The following is a 27,543-nucleotide window of genomic DNA, read 5'->3' as shown; positions in this document are numbered from 1 at the left end:
TCGGGCAGAAGATACAAAAGCTTGAGCCTGGTGGTGCGTGTCCTCAAGCTTTTGTATCTTATGCCCGATGAAGAGAGTCTTGATTATAAGAGTCTTGAATTTACCTCTTATACAATAAAGATGAACTCTTGATCTCTTGCTCTACCTCGTCGTGGCCCTTGCACCTTATTTGTCTACCTGCACTGTTCTTTCTCTGTAACTATATTCTGCATTCTGTTATTGGTTTTCCCTTTGTACTACCTCCATGTACTTATGTTTTGGAATGATCTGTATGGATGCATGCAGTTCAAAGTTTTTCACTGTATCTTGGTACATGTGGCAATAATAAACCAATTACCAATTGAAGAGCGTGGGAGGCAGGCAGCAAGAGGAACTTCCTGCAACTCCCAATCCCAGCTAAGGGTTATATTGAACCTGAAACTTGCGGGCTGCCATCCTGGCTGGGCCCAAAAGCAGACACTTAAGGAGATGTGCCTCTCCCCCCTACATAGATGCACCAAATACAGTGGCTGTGAGAAAGGATCTGAGCTGGTACCTGGTATGCCTAGGGCATGGGGAGGGAGCACTCCAAATCTAATTAGGTAAGATCTTGCCGTTAAAGTACAATTTTGGTGGATAACAATAACTTGTATTAACATGGTACCTTGAACGCAGGAAAATCCCCTAAAGCTTCGATAAACACGGAGCAACATGTACATTAATATGAGCAACACACAAAATGCTGGAGGAGCTGAACAGGTCAGGCAACATCTATGGAGAGAAATGGACAGTCAACAGCTTGGGTTGCGACCCTTCAACTAGGCCTTGACCTGAAATGTTGACTGTCCATTTCTCTACACAGGTGCTGTCTGACCTGCTGAGTTGCTCCAGATTCCAGCATCTGCAGTCTCCTGAGCCTCCATTACAGATATTAGGCCAGATGACCAAAATCTTGGGTCTAGGAGGTTGGATTCAAGCAGCGTTTTAGAGGGAAGAGAGGCAGATGGAGGGAATTCTAGAATTCAGTTTTTAACTCAATATTTATTGTCAAGTTGTTAACATCACATTTTATAAAGGTGGTCGACTTTTACTGCACAGGGAGACTGGAGTGCCAATAGAGGCCAACTTTTGTGGAGCGCACAAATACAGAAAAGCTGATATAATATTTATCCTGTTGAGCTCCTTTATATGCTTCAATGAGATCGTCTTTCACTCTTACCTCCAAAGTACATAGATCCATACCACTCTTTACAGGAATGTCCTCCTTGAGGTTAGAATCATCTGGTACATTTGGTGGGCCCCCTCTATGTATATCAAAGTCAAGTTTATTGCAAGGAGACCAAAACTACAGATAGTTGTGCAGTTACAGTCTCACTAAAATTTAATGTATTTGCAGCAGGACTTCCTTTCAAATAGGGGTAGGACATAAACAGTACATGGTAGGGCTCGAAGTAATGTGATGAACAGAGAAACTTAGGGATCCAAGTTCATAGTTTCCTGGAAGTACAACACAGGTGGATAGGGTGGTGAAGAGAGCATATGGCTTGCTTGCCTTCATAGATCAGGGCAGAGAATATAACAGTTGGGACATTATGTTGCAATTTTACAACACTGGAGTATTTGTGTGCAGTTCTGCTAGGAAAGTTGACTGCACTGGAATAAATTCACCAGAACATTGCCTGTATTGGATCAGCTGTCCTCATTTTCCCTGGAGTGAAGGTGGCTGAGGCGTGACCTGATAGAGGTATTCGAGATTATGGGAGGCAGAAATAGGGTAGATAGAATCTTTATCTGATGATAGGAGTATTAAAAATAAGAGAGGGCATAGTTTAAGGCAAGAGGAGTGACTTTTTAAGGGGATTTGAAGGGCAAGTTTTTTTTTAAACACCATTGATATCTGGGACATGCTACAGAGGAGGTGGTGGAATCAGATACAATTACGACATTTAAGAGGCATTCAAATGGACACTTAAATAGCAAGGGATTGAAGGATACAGTCCTAATGCAGGCAAATGGGATTAGTGTAGATGTGCAAAAGGTCAGCACCAACATAGTGGGCTGAAGGGCCTGTTCCTGTGCTTGATGACTCTGCACTATACTCAAAGCACCTAGTAATTAAATCTAATATTGTTTTTGCCACCCTATATGTTTACCAGGCCTGCACATTAACTCTCTGGGATTCACCTACAAGGTCTCCCAAGCACACTGAACATTTAAAGTTTTGCAACTTTTAAAGGATGTTCTGATTTTCTATTGTTGCTGCCAAAGTGAATAAATCTTACTCTTTCCCGTGCTGGTTTTCCAGTGAAATGACACATGAAGGAATTGGAAATTTATGACATCAAAGCTGGTCAGGATACGACTTTTAATTTCAAAGGTACATTTATGGAAAACAAGTGTCAAAACATGTATTCCTAGGTCTGGCGTGTTTATGGCAAGGATTTTATACAATTCACAAAGACACACAATGAGGCACCAAATCAGTTTAAATTTATGATTTATTATAGCATACCTTAGAATACAAATTGCAGACACCCACCAATAAATATTAATCATACAATGTAAAATGGTTACTAGATTTAAGAGGGCATCTGTGTAAAATTGGTGTAGTTATAAGTCAAGGATCTTCACAGTCATTCAAGGTTGCTGGCTCCCGCTGAGAAAGTTCTTTTAGAGTTGGCACTTTTTCCACCAATCATAAAAATTAAAAAATGTAAACATTTTTAAAACAACATTTAAGCCACATAAAACAAGTTGGCTGTGGAAGTTTTCCAAACCACACTTAACATGAAAAGAAACATTAGCTGTTTGACATGTTTAGAAATGCACATTTAATAGCACAGTCCACAGTGAAACACAATAGAAAGCAAGAAGTATTTTCTGTAAAGTCACCATCAATAGTAGGCAGAATAGATTAGAGTAGTTGAAGACTAAAATATCAGGGACAGACAGAAGATCACATTGTTCACCCTATATGCAAGCTGTATTTATTTTTATTAAAATCAAGCTTAGATGGTTGATTTTTCTTTACCAGTATCAGCTGGAATGGTTTAATCACACAATTTTTCCAAGTCTACTTAAGAGATGACACCAATCTTTGTCAAACTGCTTGCTTATTTTACAACTTCAGCTTTCCGCAATACCTTAAATAGAAATATCTGCTTAGAAATGAGACTTGTTCCACATTTTGTTAAAAGTAATAATGTTAGGTAAGTAAACTCTGAGTGGTGATAGAACAAAGGATCTTACAGTACCAATAAACCAAAAGACCAGCAAAAAAAATCAAGTACTTGAGTTTATTTTTAGAGGAATAAAATTGAAAAGTCGAGAAGTTATGCTAAACCTGCAGCGGACTTTGGTTAGACTAGATTTGAAGAACTGTACTCAGGTGGTACCAGAAATGAGGTTTCAACCTCTCAGGAGAAGATGAACAGGCCGGGAGTCCTTCTCTTGAAAAGCATTGGCTGAGGGATGAGCAAATAGATCAGAATGAGTGGACATTAGGAAAAACATTTCCTTTTGTGGGGAAAGCAAAACTAGAGATTGTCAATATGTGACAGTCATCCAGAAACTATGCTGGGGATTCAATGAAAACTTCATTACTGTAGGACCATTAAGAATGTGGAACTCACAAACAGCAGAGGCAGTTAAGGAGAGACCAGCTAAGCAGGAGGGTTTATCCTGATTAAGTTGGATTTGGATGGAGTGGAGTATCAATGCAGATGTGGATGGGTGAGTAAAATGGCCCCTTTCTGTGCTGGAAACTAAGCAATTCTGAACATGATTCAATGAAACAAATGGTTGCACAGTAGGAAAAACCTGTAATACTGAGACAGCAGCTTATTGTGAAGCCAATTTATAACACAAGTTAAAAAGTAGCTGAGAGTTACATTTTCACCAAAAGGCAAACATACCAGGTGGACAGAAGAGATGGCTCATTCCCATCTATGATAGGATCAGAAAATGTGCCCATGTCAACCTTCACTATTTCAATCCTGACAAGATTATGTTTAGTTACAGCCCCACTGTGTGTGCAGCTTTTCTAGTGGACGGTAGGATAGAGCCTGTTTCTCACAAAGACGATAGCAGCAAAATGTTGTCGGACACCAGGGTAATGCTGGATGTGGTTGAACCATCGTGAAACATTCACATATCTCTCTCGATCTTCATGAGTTAGTGCAGCCTAGAAATGGACATTTAAAAGACGTTTGGTGGCTCTGCAGAGGTTTTCAAGTTACTTAATCTTACTGTCAGTAATTACATTAAGGCAGCTAACCTATTAAATTTAAACATTTAATAAGTAGTATTTCTACCCATGACATTTTGTAAACATTGAGTTTGAGACATCTCAATACTGTAAGTACAAACAGCTTCTTGAATGTTATATTAATGGTGACTTTAAGCATAACCTATTATGTTTAATGTATATTTCTCATTTTATACACAGAATCCTTAACAATCTATTGAGGAACTTTAAGTTCAGAGCCTAATTATTCAACTTTGTTTTGTTGCTGAGAAAACAAAATATTAAGAAAATGCAGATGCTGGAAATCTGAAATAAAAACAGAAAATGCTGGAAATACTCATCTAGTCAACTAGCATTTGGAGAGAGCAAAACATTTAACATTTCAGGTCAATGAACTTACATCAGGACTAGGAAAAAGGTAGAAGTTTCCACGTTTTAAGTTGCAGAAAAGAGGGAAAGGAACAGAGAACAAAAGGGAATGTTTGTGAGAAGATCTTCACTAAGAGAGAATGAATTACACAAACTATGGTGGTCCTGGCTGACAGGATGGTGGAAGCTTGTTAATAGGCACTGGGGAGACGTAGACAGGAGATAAATGAGAAAAGAGAAAATAATGCTGGAATTATGAGATACATTTGACTTCATTTGCTGGAAATCCAAGAAGAAACTTTGGAAATACCCCGCAGGTAAAAGAGGGGACTTGGAGAGAGAAAACCTGAGTTAATGTCACAGGTTGATAACCTTTCATTAGATCTGGCCAGCTCTGGTACAAACTGGAAAGACCAGTTATCTGAAATTGTTGAATTGTGTTGATTCCCAAGGAACGTAACATGCCCAATCAGATGATGAGTTTGGGCCCTATTAGAACAGTGTAACAAGCCAAAAGAAAGAAAGGTCAGGGAATGGATGGAGCATTAAACTGACAGGCAACTGGAAGTCAGGGTCAAACTTGCAGACTGAATGGAGATATTCTGTAATGCAGTCACCCAATTTGCAATAGGTTTCATAGCTTTCACAAGTGTGGGTATAGAATGCAGTACACAAAGGTGAGAGTACGAGTAAATTGTTGCTTCAAAATATTGTAGTACGTACAGAACCTGACAGTTTGCTATAAGTTACTCTAAATCTGACAATAGATACAGTCACATTCTTTACAAATAAATAGTACCACAAGCACACTACTTCGATCTCCATTGGATCAACCATTCTATATTCCTCCAGCTCACCCAATCAATTCTCTAGAAATATCCTAAAAGTATATTAATGTCTGCACGTTTCTGCCCAAATATGGTTAAAACAAGGTGAAGCTAATCAACTTAACTTGAGAATGTGCAGATAGAATGTTACAACACTTGTGAATGTTGACTTACTTATGTGCTACTATAATTGCTGTAATCTTCTGTGGTAATTCCCTTCCAAGTTTAGGATAGTGGGCCCTGGATCAAAATTTCAAGGGACTCTCATAGAGATTGAAAAAAAAAATCACAGCTTGAGAGCACTGTTCAATTACATGCAGAGTGAAAGTACAAAGTATCCACAATATAAAACAGGAGCAAGTAAATGCATCGTCACATTTCCCCATGAATTCTTTGGTACTTTTTACTGCATTAAAAACACAAAGGCATATAACCTTTTATCATCTCTCCTGATAAAAAAAAAGTTCTTTAAGTAGATCTTGGTGCTCTGTTGGAATTAACAATCTTCCACAGTAGTTAAACAGAATCCATTTATCCTACTCAGAGAAAGTTAGGTGCAAGAGTCCAGTTTCTAAGGTTCTACAAATCACTCACCACAATAGGATGAAGACCGTTGTACAACATGATATCTGCTAAAGTGAAGCTGTTTCCTGCCAGGTAAACCTTATCTTCAAGATAACAATTGAGTTCCTGCAGAGACAAGAAAAAAATAAGAGAATCTATACATATTTCACTATACTTATGTTAAAGGTTACTCTGGATGCAAGTAAATACTTCTAAAACTAAACCATAGTCATTAGCGTTCTTCTATTGAGAATGTCTGCTTAATGAAAGTGCAGCCAGATTCTGAGTAGTAGAACATGTTCAACATTTGCACCAGTAACAGGATTGTGTAATTGTGCAAAGTGCCATAGCTCTGTAAATTAATAGGTATTTAATTGAACTCACATACTGAGAACTGTGATGAATGCAGGGAGAACTGTAATTACCAGACTATCCTTAAATTTTAATTAAATCAGACTTAATGGCCTTTTGAAAATTACACAGAAAAGATGGCCATCAATTTAACTATAAGCAAATGATAAATTGTACTTGTGCAAAACCCCCAAAATATATATAGAGTGGTTTCTTCATATTCAGTGATATGTTCTCTTGACACTTGATGGCAATCATCAGAAAGCTGCTCATGATAGTATTGCCTGTATATTGACCATTAAGTGTACCATTCAATGTTAACTCAATCCATAAAGAGAACATTCAACATAGACACTGGCAATTAAGCAGTTTAGCAAGATTCAAGCTTGTGAAAAATACTATAAATACAATTTTTATTTCTCATCTTGTCCAGAGTTAAATGATAATGGCATGTTGTATTTACAAAGAAAATATGAACTTGACCCACCACCCACTTTTCAAAACAAAATTCATAAGGTAAACTATACCAAAGTGTTCATGCAGTATAGACAAAACATCTCTAACCTTTCAAACTTTGAAATTTGTATCATTATATTTTCATACAACATAGGAAGAGGCCATTTCATCAGTTCCATTTCCCTGAATCTATTCTCTCACATGCCCATCAGCTTACCCCCCCCACCTTTCTCCTTTGATTCTCCTATTATTCACCTATTCTAGGGGTAACTTACAATTGCCAAGTAGCATGAGTTTGGGATGTGGGATGATGCTGGAGCACCCAGAGGGAACTCATGCAGTTATGGGAAGAACTCAACACAGACAGCATCCCAAGGAAGAATCGAAACCAGGCTGTTGGAGTTGTACGGTAGTAACGCTGTCATGCCACTGCGCTGCCCTAGTAGTTCTGCTGTGTTAAGTTGAGAATAATTCTGTAAAGTTGAGAATAATTCTGTAATAGTAGGAAAACTGTGCAATAGGTTTATATGGAATAGCTCCTTTGAAATAAAAGTAACTTCTCCCACTGTCCTCTTCTCCCAAAGACAAAGGAGAAAATATCTTGATGAAAAAAGTTGTGCCTTCAAAACACAGTAATTATCTTGGCAAAGCAGTACCTAACTGCAATATCTTTACTTAGCTGGTCTTAGACTAAAGGCACAAGTCACCACTGCTTTCTCAAGGAAAATGAAGTATAGCATGGGTTAAAAGTTGAGTAACCACTGAAATGTTTGGCCAGATAACATCACTAAAAAAAAAACAGGCTTTCTTCTACAAGAACAGATTAAATAAACATCGTGGCAATGTGGTCACAAGACAGGTTAAATAAGTTGCACAACTAATCACACTTCAGGTGCACACAGGTTCCAAGAAAGGGAAACTAGAGGAATCACTGGTGATAAATTTGCAAAAGAAAATACCTTTTGTAAAATTTAACTGCAATCTCGGGTGTCATTAATGGGATTAAGGGACGAGAAACAACATTGAATAAAAGGGTACATTTGTGACAATGGCAAAGAATAGAATCAGGTAGGAGAAGACAGAGAAAAACAATATCAGACCATTACCCCAAGCTTGCCACTGACTGCTTCAGATCCTGACCTCCTGGGCACAAATTACATGCATTGTGAATAACATTAGCAAGTTTGCTGATGATACAAAGTTGGGTGGCAGTGCAACATGTGAAGAGGAAGTTAGGAGAATTCAAGGTGATTTGGATGGGTTGGGTAAGTGGGCAGATACTTGGCAGATGAAGTTTAATGTGGATAAGTGTGATGTTATCCACTTTGGGAGCAGGAACAGGAAGGCGGATTATTATCTGAATGGTGTGGGGTTAGGTAAGGGGGAAATACAAAGGGATCTAGGAGTCCTTGTTCATCAGTCACTGAAAGTGAATGAGCAAGTGCAGCAGGCAGTGATGAAGGCTAATGGAATGCTGGCCTGTATTACAAGAGGAATTGAATACAAAAGCAAAGAGATTCTTTTGCATTTGTACAGGGCCCTGGTGAGACCACTCCTGGAGTATTGTGTACAGTTTTGGTCTCCAGGGTTAAGGAAGGATATCCTGGCTATAGAGGGCGTGCAGCGTAGGTTTACGAGGTTAATTCCGGGGATGTCGGGAGTGTCTTATGCTGAGAGGTTGGAGAGACTGGGATTGTACACGCTGGAATTGAGAAGATTGAGAGGGGATCTGATTGAAACATACAGGATTATTAAGGGATTGGACAGGATAGAGACAGGAAATATGTTCCAGATGTTGGGGAAGTCCAGGACCAGGGGGCATGATTTAAGAATAAGGGCTAGGCCATTTAGGACAGAGGGGAGGAAAAACTTCTTCTCCCAGAGGGTTGTGAATTTGTGGAATGCACTGCCTCAGAGGGCAGCGGAGGCCAATTCTCTGGGCACTTTCAAGAAGGAGCTAGATAGGTTTCTTATAGATAGGGGAATCAAGGGATATGGGGACAAGGCAGGAACAGGATATTGATTGTTGAGGATCAGCCATGATCTCAAAATGGCGGTGCAGACTCGAAGGGCCGAATGGTCTACTTCTGCTCCTATTGTCTATTGTCAATGAGATACAGAGCAGTAAATCTTTCATTCAGTTACCTCATTGGAAATTAAATTAACTCATACCTTTAAAATCATCCTTTTATCATCTTGAGTGGTACACTTGTCTATTTGAGTCACTCTATATTCAAGCCACTGCTGAACTAAAGCACTCTTCTCAGGTGTGGTCCCTAGTAGCTCCTCTTTTTTGGCCACTTTTACAAGATGAGATGCTATGGTTGTCAATCCCTCTAAACCAGGTCCGTTATTTGTCTGCAGCTCTGGAACCTGCAAAGTCAAAAAAGAGTACTTAACAAACCGTGACCTGACAGTGCATTGTAAGAAGATCTAATTTATAAATGGAAATCAATCAATGGGTTACTCAAGTAAATAGCTGCATACCATGCCTTATTGATCAGATAATTTATTTATCAAATTAATTCTTTAGGTATAGTGGCCTGATAGACCAACAAGCCAATCAAATGGGATTTTGCTTTTAATATGTGCACTGGTCCAATAGGTTTAGATTACCCTTATACCTAAGACCATCAGAAGAAAAATAGGCAGACTCAAATCAATGAATGCTTATCTCTTTTCTGGATCTACTTATACATCTAAATTTCAGGGTGGAGGTTTGCAGGAAGAAATCAACCAGTGTGATAAAGCATAAAAGCATTTTCCAAGTATCTGTATTTCACTCCAGCAAAAACAAAAGCTGTAATTGCAACTGGCATTTTAAAAAAAAAAGTAGTTCAAATGGAAATTTCAGATTGGGGAATATCCAAGTGTGTAGCCTAGTGTGTAGAAGCGTGGGTGGGAGTTCAGAGGAATGTGGGGAGAATAAAATAAGATTGGTGTCAAATGGGTGCTTGATGGCTGGTGTGGAACTGAAGGGCCTATTTCTGTGCTGTATGAATCAATAATAAATCTACAATTGTTCCGTATGCTCTGCCAGTATATAATTATGTTTATGGAGAGGTGGTCATGGGGATCCAGATCAGAAAATGGCACTTCACTAATCTACAGCACAATACAGAACAGTTAGCACTATACATTCACCACTGCTCTAAAAATACTGCTTGGGTAAAGTCCACAGACTGCCTTGCAGAATTAATTCAAGTACAGAATTAATTCTTCTGGTGCACGCTTGCAAGATGAACACAGGTAGAAGAAAACTAAATCTTATTTCTCCTCCTGCACTTGAGCAATTCCAATGCAGAGGAAATAATTAGCAACACAAAAGGGGTGTTGTCACAATTTTCATTGGGATGGGGTTCAGTTTAGTTTCTTGCTAAAAATGTGAAATGAACAGATCTCCTTGTCAGCTAGAGATCTGTGTGTAAAAAAAAATGCTTTTTAGTAGCAGCCAATGACATTTCAGAGTCATGACATGATCAGTGGAAAAGTATCACCAATCCTTATTGAAACCCTTAAGAATTCATATCACTTCTCTAATGAACTCCACCCATATATCCTACCAAAGGATTGCAGCCAGCTCTAAAAGGATCATGATGACAGCAATGGTTCACAACACTTGTAGGCTTAGGATGATACAAGTCTTTTACCTGGTGATCAACCTGCTTTGAAATGCACCAGTCTCTAGATTGTGACAGATGGAGCTACGCATCAGAAGTTGCTGCCTAGGATCACTCACAGTCAGTTAACGTGGATGCTGGGGCACCCTCATTAGAATGGGCGGCAGTGAGGTCTCAGCAGTGACTAGTCATCACATGGCATATTGCTGAAGTAATGCACCCCCAAACATCCTGACATGTTTTGAAAGAAAACGAGACAAGACATTTACAGGCATTCAAAAATCATACAAATTGATGCAAGTAACTTGTAATTCAAAAAAGTTGATAAAAAATATTTAAACTAATCTGCCTCACCCTTTGCCCCTTCACCTGCAGTTGAGGAATGCAGTTCCCAGTCCTACATTGGATCCACCTTGAAGTATGATCAGAGAGGCTATTTGCTCTCTAGAGTCTAGCAAGCAGAGTTTAGTGAAAGATGTGATGTCATACATCATTGAGTAAACCTCAGACCTGCATCAGATTACTGCAAATCCAAAAGTTATGCTAGTGATTCCCTTCAGAGCTGTCAGGAAGAGCCAGGGAAATTTCCCCTACTGTATATGATGTTCATTTAACTGTAAACTTGACATAACCTATTTACTTTAGATAATCTCTTGCTGTTATAAAAAAAAGCCTTGAAAGTATTAGGTTATTCTTTAAGAAACAAACTGATCATTCACAACTGCAGAATTATTTTGCTGCTCAGTTCCTTGCCAGCTTTCAAGAGTAGTATAGCATCACAATTTGTAACCATAGTTACATGATGTTCCTTAAGCAGGGTCTGACTAAAGCCTTCAGAGCTTTAGTCAAAAGACCTGAGTCAGGGGCAAGATCATTACTCCCGAGTCACTGCTATTTACTATAGGTTTATAGAATTCATACAACAGATTATGCCATCAATTAGACTCTCATCATCTCACCCCAACATCATCTGCCCAAGAAAGATCTATTCAGACAAATTCCACTGACCAGTCCTTGGTCCACAGCAGCATGTGTTACACCATACCAAATACTCATCCAATATAAAGGTTTCTTCAACCACCACCCTTTAAAGTCGCAAGTGGCAGGAAACCAAAAAGAGGGGTGGAAGAACTGAGTGATAGTAGGGAAGAGGACGTAGCTGGGTGACAGAAGCAGAGGGAGGAGAGAGGGCCAGGTGACGGAAGGGAAGAGGGTTGGGGGGGGGGGGGAAGGGTTGGGGTGAGGAGGCTGGGCGACAAAAGGGAAGGGAGGGGAGGAGAGTGGGAGGGGGCCGGGTGACAGAAGGGGGGGAAGGAGGCCGGTTAACGGGGGGGGGGGGGGGGGGGGGGGGGGGACCGGCAGTGGGAGGGGACCGGGTGACAGAGAAGGGGGTGGGTGGGGGAGGGGACCGGGTGACGGGGGTGGGGGCCAACAGTGGGAGGGGGACGGGTGACGGGGGGGGGGGTGGGGTCCGACAGCAGGAGGGGGACGGGTGACGGGGGGGGTGGGGTCCGACAGCAGGAGGGGGACGGGTGACGGGGGGGTGGGTGGGGTCCGACAGCAGGAGGGGGACGGGTGACGGGGGGGGGGGGTGGGGTCCGACAGCAGGAGGGGGACGGGTGACGGGGGGGGGGGGGTGGGGTCCGACAGCAGGAGGGGGACGGGTGACGGGGGGAGGGGTGGGGTCCGACAGCAGGAGGGGGACGGGTGACGGGGGGGGGGTGGGGTCCGACAGCAGGAGGGGGACGGGTGACGGGGGGGGGGGGTGGGGTCCGACAGCAGGAGGGGGACGGGTGACGGGGGGGGGTGGGGTCCGACAGCAGGAGGGGGACGGGTGACGGGGGGGGGTGGGGTCCGACAGCAGGAGGGGGACGGGTGACGGGGGGTGGGGTGGGGTGGGTGACGGGGGGTGGGGTGGGGTGGGGGACGGGTGACGGGGGGGGTGGGGGACGGGTGACGGGGGGGGTGGGGTCCGACAGCAGGAGGGGGACGGGTGACGGGGGGGGGGTGGGGGACGGGTGACGGGGGGGGGGGGGGTCCGACAGCAGGAGGGGGACGGGTGACGGGGGGGGGGTGGGGTCCGACAGCAGGAGGGGGACGGGTGACGGGGGGTGGGGTGGGGTCCGACAGCAGGAGGGGCCGGGTGACGGGGGGGGGGGGATCCAACAGCAGGAGGGGCCGGGTGACGGGGGAATCCAACAGCAGGAGGGGGACGGGTGACGGGTGAGGGGGGCGAGTCCGACAGCAGGAGGGGCCGGGTGATGGGGGGGGGGGGTGGTGGGGTCCGACAGCAGGAGGGGCCGGGTGACAGAGAAGGGGGTGGGTGGGGGTGGGGAAGGGGACCGGGTGACGGGGGGGGGCGGGGGTGGGGGCCGACAGTGGGAAGGGGACGGGTGACGGGGGGGGGGGTGAGGGGGGGGATCCGACAGCAGGAGGGGGACGGGTGAGGGGGGGGATCCGACAGCAGGAGGGGGACGGGTGAGGGAGGGGATCCGACAGCAGGAGGGGGACGGGGGAGGGGGGGGGATCCGACAGCAGGAGGGGGAACGGGGGAGGGGGGGGGATCCGACAGCAGGAGGGGGACGGGGGAGGGGGGGGGATCCGACAGCAGGAGGGGGACGGGGGAGGGGGGGGGGGATCCGACAGCAGGAGGGGACGGGTGAGGGGGGGGATCCGACAGCAGGAGGGGACGGGTGAGGGGGGGGATCCGACAGCAGGAGGGGCCGGGTGACAGAGAAGGGGGGGAGGGGGCGCACCGGGACAGAATGGCCAGGCCGGAGGCGCGGTACCGGGAGGATGACGCAAGGGCTGTGTTGCGCGGGGTGGGGCGGTATTCCCTCCATCCCTCCCCGACCCCACTCTCTCACCCTCCCCCCGTCACTCACCCCTCCGACCCCACTCAACCCCAACGTTTTCTCCAGCGACGCCAACTCCACCGCCGTTGCCACCATCTTGCCACCTCTGAGTGAACGCTACGCCTATTGGCTGAGCCGCAGCGGCCGGCCGGCAATCACTGGGACATGTGATTGACAGAGGCGTAGGCGGGGACGGAACAGGCCCCGCCCCCTGCGCTCGGCGTCCGTAGCGCCGCCTGCGGAGTCTCCGGGAACTGCACCCGCCGCCTCCTGTCTGCACAAAGCAGGGAGACTGATGGTGGAGCAGTCTCTCCATCCTGTTGAGAATCCTGTCTCAGCCTCCCAAAGTACATGAATGCAGGACTTCCTCAGCGCAGAGTTGGAACCCACCAACTATCTTATCAATGACCTACCCCTTTGAAAAGATCAGAATATCAGAGGAGGAGATATTTGCTGATGACATTAATGTAATCCACTAATCCTCAGATAAAGAAGCAGCCCACAATCTCTTGGAGCAAGACCCCCAGTGATATTGGGGATAAGTGAGGAGAGAAAGTATCCTTACCATCCCTTAATGAGATCTTGTTTTATTCTTCTAAACTGGAATGTCTAGTCAGGTCAGGTTTATTGTCATGTGCACAAGTATGGTGAAGATAAACTTGCTCGCAGCAGCATCACGGGCACATTGATTTGGACAACACACAAAACATAAATTATAGTCTTTTCTTCAGTCATGATGGGCCATTGACTTGAAACATTAGTCTGTTTCTCTTTCCACAGACTGTGCCCGATCTGCTGAGTATCTTCATCACTATTTTTTTATTTCAGCTTTTCAATTGGAGTATAGCTAATTTTCCTCAATCTCTTACAGAGCTGTGAGATAGAGTCTTACAGCAAGGAAACAAGCTCTTCACCCCACCGAGTCTGCCCTGACCTTCAAGTGCCCATTTACACTAATCCTACACCAATCTCCACTTATTTATTCTCCCCATATTCCCATCAACTCTCCCCAGATTCTATCATTCACCTACACACTGGGGGCAATTTACAGTGGCCAATTAACCTACCAACCTGCCCATCATTGGGCAGTGGAACAAAACTGGAGCACCCTGAGGAAACACATGCAGTCACAGGGAAATCATGCAAACACCACACTGATAGCACCAGACGTCAGGATTGAATCTGGGTTGCCGGAGCTGTGTGAGGCAGCAGCCTAGTAGTTGCACCACTGTGCCCCGTCTTCACAGGACAACCCCTCATCCTGGGAATTAACCTTGTAAATCTAGGATGCTGAGCTGTAGAATGTAAGAAATAGGCACAGGAGTTGTCCACCTCTCCTCAAGCTTTCTTCACCTTTCAATCTGATCTTGGTCTTAACTCCACTTTCCTGCATTTCCCCATAATCCTTGACTCCATTGTAGTCCAAAAGTATGTCTTTCTCGGTCTTGACTATATTTAATGACCGAGAGGCAAGTTTAATCTTCTTGAACACAGGGACAACAATTGTATACAGCTTTTCAAATAACTTCTTTCTCACCATCTCCCTGTGCAATTTCAACAAAACATTCTTACATTGCATTCCAAGCCTCATGCTTACTTTTGTATTCCAACTAATATATTTCCAAGTTAAAGTCTGATTTGAAAACATACCACCATTCCTTGATCATCGAAGCACTTGAATCACCAAGGCATAGTTGATGATGAACCAAGTGCTGGTAATGGGTTTGGTATAGATAGGTACATGATGATTGGCAGTGTGGTGGGCTGAAGGGCCTGTTTGTGTGCAATGTGACTCTACAACTCCACCCCTGGGTGAGCACTTAGTGCTGGTGGTCTGAGCCAAAAATTTGCAGCAGACACCTAATATTGAAGAATCTGCAATTTCTGCAAAGTTGCAATTTCACTGTGGCCTTATGGAGATATGATAAGTATTGGCATTGCCAACAGTGCTCACATCCTATACATAATTGCTGAGAACCTCCTACATTTTATCTTCTATTTGAGATAAAGAGGCTGTTTTTCAGAGGCACAATGGAGATTTAGCATTGATTTAATGTGGGTGTTTCAAGTTATGAAGGCAAGGGAGAAAGTAGATAGAAACTGACTCCTTCCGCCAAATGGGATGTCAAGACTGAGAGGAAGTGGGTATGAAATGAACTAGAGATGGGGAGAAATACTTGTTACAGAAGTTTTAAAACGCATTACTGGAGTTAGTAGATGGTACAGAGACCATGTCAACGTTTCAAAATAAATTATGTGAATATTTGAAGGGAAGAGGAATGAGGAGATATAAGCCTGAAATGGCTACATATATTGAGTTAAAACACCACATTTGGTTCAGTTGTTTATGTAAATTCTTTTAGCTCTCTCTGTCTGTGAGGTTATTCTGGTCGCAATTAAATATCCATCCAATTATACTACTGTGAAGAACAATCAGTGGTCAGTGTTATTATATTAAACTTATTATCTAATTTATGCTTTAAAACTGTTGGTCAATGCCAGGATGGGAAAGGCATATTTGTTTTACCTGTTAGTGGAGGATTAGTGTCCACATGCCATTCTGTCTGACTGATTTTGTTCCCTGCAGAATGAATCTTCATCCACCTATCTAAGTATGTTTCTGGTGTCCTGTTAAGCCTGCTCATTGGAGATTGTTTACTCCAAGCTACAACAGTGCTGCTCGTTAGTGAAAAGAAATGCAGAGCACCATGTATTTTTTTGTGGTTACACAAAGAAATGTAGGAACGGTTTTACACAATGTGGTACAAATACATCACTTCTCCATTGAGTATTGTGTAGTTCCAAGACCATGCTGGCATATCAACTTGAAAACTGTGAAATGACACAGGGCTATTGTACCTTCTCTGCATTGTAAAGAGAAGCTTGAAGCAAACACGGATGGGTGGCCAATTTCTAAATTCATGTTGTGTCAACATACAAGTAATAACTTAAAGATCAGTAGCTCATTTGGTGGGAGAACAGCTCCAGCCACACTGTGCTGCTTTGACTCTGACTTTATAAACAAAGAATGTGTTTTCTAGTCCGTGCTTCCCTTTGTGATGCAATTCGTTGCCTCGTCCCTCCCCTCTCTGTGACCTCTTGTGACTCCACGACTTATTTGGTTTACTGCACTTCTCCAGTTCTGATCTTTGTGCATCCCTGATGGTGACTATGCCTGGAGCTCTCTCTCTTCTCTCTCTCTGTCTCTCTCTGTCTCTCTCCATTAACTCACCTCTGAAAAGCTTATTGTCCATTCTCCTAATATCTCCTTAAGTGGCTTTGTGTTAAAATTATTTCCTTGGAAGTGGCTAAGGATCCCACAATTTTTGTATTAATAGGGATCAGGAATTCTGTACTAATCAGGGGTTAGTTGTGGATTTTTAATCTTGCCTCGAAGGTTGTACCTCACTGGAGCAGCTATTTTCCATCAGGAGTGTCGGTACATGCATGCATGCATGCAAAGAACTGTCCCAACCACTTGCAAGGGCTGCTCCTGCCAATCTGCATTGTATTGACAGTCAGGGTCACCTGCACCCTCAACCTTTTCTTGTCTCCACCAATGGCCAAGTCATCTACACTGATCTCATTTGGACAGGGTATCAAACAGGGCAATAGTTCCTCCCCTGCCATGATGGAGCAGTGGGAAGAAGGACTCTGGACATTCCAATACTCCACCACTGGTCACTTCCTGCTTCTACATTTATCTTAGGAGAAACTAATCTCAGTGCATTATACTTTATGCATGTCTCTGTTGAAGTCAATAATATTTCAGAAGAGGAGCTCAGAGCAGGTGATTTACATCATGTGCTTGGCAAGTATGATAGTAGATGAATTTCTGTCCTTTTGCCTAACACTTTTTGCACGCTAAACAACCTTTGCAAAAGCTGAAACATTTATGGGAAACATTTAAACTTATGCTCAACTTTTCCTCTGACTCTTTGCAGCCACTCAGCTGTGAGTTATCACAACACTTTCATTTTTGTGCCGTTTCCTTGATGTTGAGCTCCTGGTGTTAGGCTCAGAGGCCCTGAAGCTAACTGTGACCCAGTAATAAAGTAACCTTTAGCATCTATCCTGCTGGAAAGTGGCCATTAGTGTGCTCATTGTGCAAGTGCTTTGCTGGCTTCTGTGTTCTCTGGTCTAGTAAGAATGAGTGGCATTGCTACTGTGTTCATCAAGCCACAGGATAGCTCTCTAAACAGTTGTTTTAATGCATAAACCATGAGAATAAGAGGCAGCTGAAAGAACAGTAAAGGTATCATTACTCATTGGCTTGCTGCTCTTGGCGACATGTTAGGATCCATGTCTATGCTGATGATATCCAGCTCTACTCTACCACCTCCATTCCATTCTGTTCACTGTCCCTGAACTGTCACATTGTCTGCCCAATATAGAACAGTATAGCACAGGAACAGGCCCTTCAGCCCACAAGTTGTGCCAAACTAATTAAACTAGTAATTAAGTGCCTAACTAAACTAATCCCTTCTGCCTACACAATGTCCATATCCCTCCATTCTCTGCACATTCATGTGTCTATCTAAGACCCTCTTGAATGCCTCTATTGTATTTGCCTCCACCACCACCCCTGGCAGCACATTCCAGGCACCCACCACTCTCTGTGTAAAAAAACTTGTCCCATACATCTCCTTTGAATTTACCCCCTCTCACTTTAAATGCATGCCCTCTAGTATTAGGCATTTTGACCCTGGGAAAAAGATACTGGCTGTCTACTCTATCTATGCCTCTCCTAATCTTATAAAACTCCATCAGATCTCCCCTCAGCCTCCGCCGCTCCAGAGAAAACAGCCCAAGTTTGTCCAACCTCTCCTTATAGCTCATGCCCACTAATCTAGGCAGCATCCTCGTAAACCTCTTCCGCACCCTATCTAAAGCCTCCACAGCCTTCCTGCAATGGACTGACCAGAATTGAATGCATTACTCCAGATGCAGTCTAACTAGAGTTTTATAAAGCTGCAACATAATTTCTTCACTCTTCAACTCAATACCTTGACTAATAAAGGCAAGCATGCCATACACTTTCTTTACCACCCTATCAACCTGTGCTTTGTTAAATTGGTCTTTAAATACTCTCCACATGTTAGATGTGCACTTGCCCAAAACCAGCTGTTCCTGATTAACTCTCCATAGTTCCTGCCTAATATTCCTGTAATTTGCCCTGCTCCCATTTAATAGTCTCCCGCAAGGTCTATTCTTCTTATCTATAGCTATCTTAAAACATATAGGACTGGATGAGCAGAAATCTCCTACAATTAGATATCAGGAATATTTAAGCTTATAGTTCAACCAGCACTTCTGACACCAGGTCTCAGTATCATTATCTCTAATAGACTGGAAAATAGTTCAAATTAACATGGGTGGTTTATGAAATGAAAGAAAAGCAGAGTGTCAGACTGCATCTCTTTCTGCACAGAGACAGACAGATGCTGGGGAACTTCCCACACTAAACATCGTTGCAATGGTGCAGAGAGGTGTTAGTCACAGGATATATTCCTTAAGGTGGTATAGCCATAAAACAGCTTGGATGGTTCCCAGCCACATTGCATATGACACATTTGTTACACCGGTGTCTTCAGTCGCCTGTCACAAACACTGTTCCATATCTACTGACTACATATCTCAACATGGCCAATGTCATTGTCTAGTCAGACAGATCACGCCATTTGACCTTGACTACAGCTACCAATCTCCTACCTTCTCCTTTATAAATAATGCCTGCTTCCACTACCATAACATTTCTCTTCTTCAACATGCTGCCTCAGTGCAGCTGCTGGTGAGATTCTTCCTCACACTTTCATTACCTCCGGACTGAGCTTTTCCACCAGTTTCTGGGTTGGCATCTACATTTCACTCTGTAAACTTGAACTCAAATTCTGTTTGGTAACCTCTAGTGCAGAGCATTCTGGTGCTATATAAATGCAGTTGTCTCTCTCTCTCTATAACAATTAGTTAGGCACTAATTTAGACAAATAACACATTGTCTTTTAAGAATAAGTAACTGAATAAATGCACAATGGAACAAAGCTTACATATTTATAATGGAGCCTTGACTCAGTTCTATCATGGCTAACATAAAACATATCCCTTTATCAAGATAGTTTTTAAATTAGTAACTTGTAGTAGTGAAAACAATGATAGTAACAGAAATTTACTTTTAGTTGGTACAACCCTAAACAAAAAAACCTAATTTCATGAGCATGAATAGTGTGGAAGTTAGAAAGGGGAAAGAAGTTAGTCTTTGTTCGTCTTCATTTCATGTTGTAATTAAATCTCTAAAGTGTCTTTGCATGAAAGTATTTTGATGTGTAGGGACAACAGAACCCTGGAGTGGCAACATGTTCTGCAGTGCACACAATGTTTTAATTCTCACTTGTCTTTTCAATTACAGGTATTTTGAACAATGTCTATGGCTTTCTTCAGAAAATCAATGCTACCAAAAATTACTTTAAAATTGAAAACATGGTTTGGGGTAATTGGTTTCTATGCTCTGTAGCAACACAAACCAGCTCTCATGTTCGTTTACAGTATAAATGCAGAAATCAAAATGTGCATTAGATGAAACTCACTGTGATTATTTGGCGATTAAATTGCTAAAGGCTGCAAAAACTGCTCGATTTGCAACATTTCTGCTGTCAGAAAGTAAAATCTAATCTATTAAACTATTAGGGCACATAAACCTGCAGCTTTTCAAAACAAGGAAAATAAACAACTTATTTAATGTTGCCTAATTGGATTAAAGGCAGTCATTCAGCAAATATTCATATAAATCATAAACAACTGCTGAGGTAATACAGAAGTCTATGAGTGGACACAATTTGAAAGCGTGGCCATTACAGGCCATCCAAGGGTAATGAATGGGTTCTATTTTCACAGACCTCCTTAAGTCAATTTTGCCCATAAGTTGAAAAATATACAGAAATCATTCAATACGGTAACCACAGTATTGTAATGAATGGCACCAAAAACATACAAGACTGATAAGAAAGAACAATAACTAAAAGTGGAGAGAGAGAGAGAGAGAGAGAGAGGGGGGCGGAAATAGTTCTGCAGTTCGTAGGAATGAACGTATGTACGCATGTCGGACTTTTGAATGTAATAATATTACGGGAACTCTTTCATATCTACTGGGGTCCATAAGTCAGGCGTTCGTAACCTGGGGACGGCCTGGATGTGTGCTCAGCTGTTAATGCTTCCCCCTAAACTAGGGCATGAAGTTCAAGTATAGACTTTAAATGTTAATACATTAAATTGCAAGGAGTAGTTTCTCGATGAGGGTGGATATATGATAAGAAAAAAGAAGAAAGGGAATGCAGGTCTACCACCACCCAGCGACCCCCCCCCCCCCCCCCCTGGTATTCAGCATGTGGAAGATGTTTGAAGCAAAACTGTGACTTGTCTTTTAAGATTAGTGGGAGAAGGAAGGGTTCATTGGAAATACTCAACATGGCTTCTAACATGAAAGTCACATCTTCAGAATCAAAGTCAATGTCAAAGTTGAGTTTATTGGCCACATGCACAAGTACGTGTATGCACAGATGCAATGAAAAACTTACTTGCAGCAGCATCACAGGCACATAGGTCAGATACACAACATTCACAAGAAAAACAAGTATAAATCATGCACAATTTTTACAAGAAAGAACACAATTAAGACAAAAGAAAAGTCCGTCGTAGTGCAAAGTTGTTATAGTGTTGCTATACTTAGGCAGTGATTAGGGTTGTGCAGGGTGGTTCTTTTAAACTTGGTAAGACCTGACCTTCCTATCTGGAAACCATGTTGATTATGAAGCTATGGAGTCATGGAGTCATAGAGAGATACAACATAGAAACAGGCCCTTTGTGCCGCTACAACCATACTGACCATCAAGCACCTATTTTTACACTAATCTTACCCTAACTCACTTTATTCTCCCCGCATTCCCATCAACTGTTGCTCTCCCCTTCATCCCACACCCCCCACTCCTCCAGATTTTACCACTCACCTACACAATAGGGGCAATTTGCAATGGCCAATTAACCTACCAAACTGTACATCCTTGGGATGTGGGAGGACACTGGAGCACCCAAAGGAAGCCCACACAATCAGAAGGAGAATGTGCTAATTTGGTTTTCCAGTCTATGTGCAGGTTAAAGTCCCTATGATCATTGTACTACCTGATTTAAACCGAGCCCTGCATTACTATTACCTTTTGCAGCACCCATTATGCAACACCCATTATGCAACACCCATTAATATCTCCTGACCCATGCAATTACATAGATCCAAGCTGATTCTATATTTTCATTTTTTGAGCTATTTCTCTAAACTGCATTTATCCTACTCTTTAATATCAGGGCTAACCCATCTCATATTCCACTCTGCCTATCCTTTCTGAAAGTTAATTATCTTAGAATATTTAATTCCCAACTCATTATAATGTCTACTTTAATGGAACCATTTTTGAGACGTGTTTTAACATCAACTTTGGTGGAAAATCAGAAAACTGACTTTTTTAAATGGCGAGAGATTGGGAAGTGTTGATGTTGAGAGGGACCTGGGAGTCCCTTGTGCACAAGGTACTGAAAGCCAACATTCAGATACAGCAAACAATTAGTTAGGAAGGCAAGAGGTATGTTGGCCTTTATTGATAGATGTTTTGAGTGCAAATGTAACAGTGTTTTACTACAATTATAAAGGGCCTTAGTGGAGTATTGTATTCGATGTTGGTTGCCTTGCCAAAAGAAGGACAGAGGGAGTGACAGAAGAAGATTTTCAGACTGGTTTCTTGGTTGATGAGTCCATGAGAAGAGACTGAGTAGGCTAGGGCTTAATTCTTTAGAGTTTAGAAGAATGAGATGTAACCTCATTGAAGCAATCAAATTGCTTCGAGGGATCAAGGGTTAAAAATGGAAAGATGCTTCTCCTGGCTGAGGAATCTACAGCTGGAGGTCACAGTCTCAAAATAAATGGTAAGCCACTTAGGAAAGAGATGAGGAGAAATTTCTTCATGGGATGGTGAACCTATGGAATTCTCTATCTTAGGGGGGCTAGGGGAGCTCAGTCATTGATAGGATATTGGAGGAAATGACAGATATGGAGATGGGGCAGGAATATGATGTTTGAAATAGAAGATCAGCAAGGATCTTATTGAGTGGTGGAGCAGGTTCGAGGGGCAGAGTGGCCTTTCCTGCTCCTATCTCTTATATTCATATCTTGCAGTTAGAAAATTATGAAATTAATGTGACTCAGAAAGGCAGAGGATATTCTTTCCATTATTCCACTTATCTGTGATTGTTATTTAAGATATATAATTATTATTGCTCCAGTAATTATAGTTTTAAAGAAAATTTATGAGCAAAGTGCATGTTAAGGGAATAATTTTGGATTAGTATGAGCCTATGAGATTACTGCTAAATATGCAATTTATTTTATTTCTACAGTACAATAATTACAGCACAGAGGTTCAAACTGATGGCAGAATATAAATTACAATCAGCAGTGGCGTGGCTGATTTTAATGTTGCTTGCAGAATCTGTATCTGAGGTGTGTTGCTTTGTGATCCTTTTCATCTGGGAGGGACTGCTTGTAAGTTTTTTGTTCCCTTTTGCTTAACATTCTTACTTCTACACTGCCTGAATTAGGAGTCCATCCACCACTCTTTAGGGCTTCAATCACACTTTGTATTTATATTATTCTTTGCCTTAGGATGTTAGGACAGAAGCTGAGTTAAATACTGCTTTATGGAACATTTTAAAGGAGGTGAGGTAGTTGGAGGTATGGAGAGGTTAAGGGAGGGAAATGCAATGCTTAGAACTTTAGCAGCTGAAGGCATAGTCTCCATTGATGGAACAATGCACATCAGGGGATGCGCATGAGACCAGATTTGGGGAGTGCAGATGAAGTTGACTCACAGTTACCCAGGGTATTGGGGAGATGGCTTCTATGGATACAACAAAAATGTAGATAATGGAAGGATAATGCAAAACATGTTCAAAGGTATCAAACTCGTTGGACTGCATTTTATTCTTTCTTAAAGCACTCAGTCATGTTAATCAGGATCTAACATCTGCAAAAGCTGGAAATCTGAAGTAAAAACAGAAAATGCTGGAAACACTCAGCAGGTCAGGCAGCATCTGTGGGAAGACAAATAGAGTTAAGATAAGATATCTTATCTTACCTTACTCAGCAGGTCAGGCAGCATTTATGTAAAGAGAAATAGAGTTAATATTTACAGCTGCAGGACCCTTCTTCATTACTGAGTTCTATTAAAGGGTCCTAGACCAGAAACGTTAAACCTTTCTCTTTAGATGCTGCCTGACCTGTTGAGTCCAACATTTTCTGTTTTTACTTCGGATTTCCAACATTTGCAGATTTAAAAAAGTCCATCAAAAGACTGCAGATGCTGGAAAGCTGATATAAAAACAGAAAATGCTGGAAGCACCCAACAGGTCAGGCAGAGGAAGGTCTTGCACCTGAAACACTAACCTTATTTCTGCAGCATTTTGTTCCTCCAGATTCCAGCATCTGCAGTCTCTTGTGTCTCAAGTTTACAGTAGTTCCCTTTTCACTGGTGCTGCCTGACCTGTATTTAGCATTTTGTTTTTAACTCAGTTATGCTGTTTTATTTCACTGACTGTCTCGTTTTTTTCTCTACTACCATATGCCCATAGCATCTGCAGAAACAATTTGTCATTTAAGAAGGCAGAATCTTGCTTCTCCAATTAACAAGTAAGCTCAGTGGAAGTGAGTCCTCATGCCTGGAAGTGGTTTATTTTATCTCCTTGCATGGATACATTGAATACTGGTAGATCAGATGCTGGATAATTTAGAGTTGACAAGGTTAAAAGGTCTAGGGCTGGAGGAGAAGTGAGGTATTTCTGGACCAGGAAACAGTATAGGCTTACTAGCACAGGATCCAAATTTTTATGCAGTTAATTCTGGAGTCTAAGCCCCGAGTAATTAATCTTTAATGGTTTCACTCTTGTTTAGGATGTTAATAAGATCGATCAGAGGAAATCTTGCATTTACTGACCAGCTCATTTACCCCAAGAGAACAGGAGAGAAGGACGGCTACTGCTTCACAGCTCCAGAAACTTGGGTTCAGTGCTAACCTCCTTGCAGTAATAAGCATACAAAGGCATTTGTTGTGAATGCTGCTTATATGATGCCACGTGCCTGTGATGCTGCTGCAAGTAAGTTTTTCATTGCACCTGTGCACACATGTACTTGTGCATATGACAATAAACTCAACTTTGACTTTGACTTTGAAAGGCAGCTGGGATTTTCATGGAAACAACCCCTTCAGCTCATCGAGTCTGTACTGACGATCAAACATTCATTTACACTAATTCCATTTTATTCTCTCCACATTCCCACATCAACACCCTCCCTGTGTGGAGTTTGCACATTCTCCCTGTGACTGCGTGGGTTTCCTCCAGTGCTCCAGTTTTCTCCCATATCCCAAACAAACATAGGTTGGCAAGATAGTTGGCCCCTGCAAGTAGCCCCGAGTGTGTAGATGGAATCTTGAGGGAGTTGATGGGAAAATGGGATGCTTAAATGGGTGTTTGATGGTCAGTGTGACATCGGTGGGCTGAAGGGCCTGTTTACTGCAAGTTCTTCATCATGGCTAAAACTTAAATAATGTTCCGTCTCAGTGTTACTTTTTTATCCTGGTTAGAAATGGTTTATTCTCTTTGCTATTTTTGTGGTCCACGCATCTCATATTTACAGAGGTACTTTGTTAGTCTACACTCAGTCTCTATCGAATGCAGTTCAGAAAACCATGAAGTGGCACTTCTGATTTTCTGACAATTATAAATCAGTCAGCAAAGAGTTGGGAATGTTGCAGGACTCAAGATAGTGATTGGCGCGTTTGAATTACTGTTGAATAACCTCTTTGAAAGGGAGTCTGCACTGGGAAGTTTAGAGTGCGACGTTTACCTTCTAGATCCATCCTTATTGTGAAGCACTTATCATCCAAAATAAAGGTCTTTTAAAGTTTCACAGGATGGAGGTATTGAGCTGCAGTGAGATTGGTAAATGTGACAGAGACAGTTTGGGTGTAGGCAAGGGAGAGAAAGCTGAATGATCTCACTCTGCTGAAACACCGAGGCAGATCTTCAGTTCTCCTTTGGCTGGCTTTGGGCTGTGCTGGTTATTCCAGTGGAGAACCTGGTCTAGCTGCTCCCTGGCTCCCAGTACTAGAGTGCTGCTTAGCCCAATGCAGGCACTCTCTCAGTACAGGCAGCCGGCTGCACTCACACAACGGTTTGGTCAGCTGGTGAGGCCCTGTCCCTAGAATCTGTCTGTCAAAGTTGCAAACTGTTATTAAATGTTTGTGAATGTCTGTGGCATTTAGAAACATTCAATAACACATGAAACATGAGAGGAAAGAAAAATCTTGTTTAAAAAATGGAAAATTTTAATTTTTGTTTACTTTTAATACACCAAGAAAAGCACTGTCAAATAAATGCATTGAAGTTGAAATAAATCTTTGGGAAAATAGCATTAGTTACCTTTCTCCCAGCAGTTGTAGTCACCCACTCATTTTAATGGGGACTGCTGTATTTGTGTGTGGTTTAATGGGGTCTGCTGTATTTGTGTGTGGTTTAATGGGGACTGCTGTACTTGTGTGTGGTTTAATGGGGACTGCTGTACTTGTGTGTGGTTTAATGGGGACTGCTGTATTTGTGCCAGGATTAATGGGGACTGCTGTATTGTATCAGGTTTAATGGGGACTGTTGTATTTCTGCCAGTTTTAATCAACACAGGCTCATTGGACAGGTTTCCCAATTTGAGAAGCTTCATGGTGTCTCATTGGACTCGATGGGGAGCCCACCTGTCCAGTACAGATGCAGCCACAGCCCAGTGACAGGGCAGAAGATCTGATTGCTGCCTTTGTACTAAGCTAGTGCTGGAAATTGGAACTTGGAGCAGTGCGAATGTTTTCCCAGTAGGTTGTATTGTGAACATAACATTGTTACATTTGCATTAATCCACTGTCCTGGCCTGTACCATCTTACTTTCACCTCTGCTTCCAAGGAAAAGTGTGGATAAATCCCAGCATTGGGTCTGGTGTGGGAATGAGAGATCCAGGCTTTGATCATTAAACAGTTTGAGCTAATAACTGTATTTCCACTCTGTTAATTCTGCTTCCTCATAGTGTTGAACTCAATGATTTTCTTGGGATAACGCTGGTAGTTCCTATTAAAGGAAAACATACACACACACACACACACACACACACACACACACACACACACACACACACATCCATACATACATACATGACACATACATCCAACCACATGCACACTCTCATACACAGAACTAACACATACATACACACACACAACACATACGTAGAGACACACACACACACACACCACACATACAGGTATGAACTGCATTGAATTGAGACCCTACACTCGTTGGCCTGCTCTGGTTCCTGGAGCAGCCCCAAATCATTGCCTTCAGCTCCCTGTATGGCCTTGCCCCTCCCTGTACTATTACCTCCTCCAACACTATAATCCTTTGAGATATTTGTACTAAGGCAGCTGAGTCAATTCTAGTGAGGAAGAAATGCTTCCACAGATGCATTGCCTGAAATGTAGCTTCTAATCAAGCTCCATGATAATATTTGGATAATATTCCACACTCACTGCTTCACCAGAGGCAACTTAGCTCTTGATAAAAGGGGAAGAATGACTGTATTGAGACACAAGAGACTGCAGATGCTGGAATCTGGAGCAACAAACAATCTGCTGGAGGAACTCAGCGGGTCGAGCAGCATCTGTGGGAGGAAAGGAATTGTCGACATTTTGGGTCAGAACCCTGCATTAGGATGATAGTATTTCCCCACAATTAATGGCTCATTTACACATGAATACATCTCACTCTTTCTGCTATTCCAACTACAGCACTGATCTATTAATGTTAATATGATATACTTGTTTAAATAGGAGACAGGTGAATTACATGGGAGTGGACTAGTGTGTTTATCAGTAACATCATGGTGTAATTTTAATCCATATTAAAATTCCTTTGTTAATATTTTGAATGCTTCTCTCACTCTTTGAACATTCTAAGTTTATTTTTATCCCTTGCATTCAATGGTAATACATTCTGTGAGTTAGCATTTACCACAGACATATTTGCTGGATACAATGCTTTGATATAGAAAATAAAATTGGACAAATCTGTTTTTCTTTAAAGTCATAATGAAACTCAAACAGAAAGCAGTTTTATATGCTCATTGATACGGGAGAGTTTTCTG

At 42.4% G+C, this 27,543-nt stretch overlaps 1 protein-coding gene across 1 annotated transcript; it reads right to left on the bottom strand.

Annotated features, from left to right (window-relative positions):
- Positions 1-2,459: 2,459 nt before the first annotated feature.
- On the bottom strand, positions 2,460-13,415 carry eef1e1 (eukaryotic translation elongation factor 1 epsilon 1). Its single transcript, XM_052023156.1, has 4 exons — positions 13,298-13,415; positions 8,965-9,165; positions 6,016-6,111; positions 2,460-4,162 (listed from the first exon to the last, which is right to left on the bottom strand). Exons 1-4 carry the CDS (start codon positions 13,361-13,363, stop codon positions 4,022-4,024), a joined length of 504 nt encoding a protein of 167 aa, XP_051879116.1. The 5' UTR covers positions 13,364-13,415; the 3' UTR covers positions 2,460-4,021.
- Positions 13,416-27,543: the final 14,128 nt, after the last annotated feature.

Source organism: Pristis pectinata, chromosome 9 (genome assembly GCF_009764475.1).
Source record: "Pristis pectinata isolate sPriPec2 chromosome 9, sPriPec2.1.pri, whole genome shotgun sequence".
Classification (NCBI taxonomy): Eukaryota; Metazoa; Chordata; class Chondrichthyes; order Rhinopristiformes; family Pristidae; genus Pristis; species Pristis pectinata.
The sequence above is the reverse complement of the archived record's forward strand: the minus strand, read 5'-3'. Positions and strand labels throughout refer to the sequence as shown.

Bases quoted from the DNA above. Each gene is read 5' to 3' on its own strand.
- eef1e1 (XM_052023156.1), bottom strand. From the start codon at position 13,363: ATGGTGGCAACGGCGGTGGAGTTGGCGTCGCTGGAGAAAACGTTGGGG. The intron at 6,112-8,964 runs GTATGAGTTAAT...TTGTCTCTGCAG, and splicing joins ATAAAAGGATGATTTTAAAG to GAACTCAATTGTTATCTTGA. The intron at 4,163-6,015 runs GTGAGTGATTTG...GTCCATTTCTAG, and splicing joins ACGGTCTTCATCCTATTGTG to GCTGCACTAACTCATGAAGA.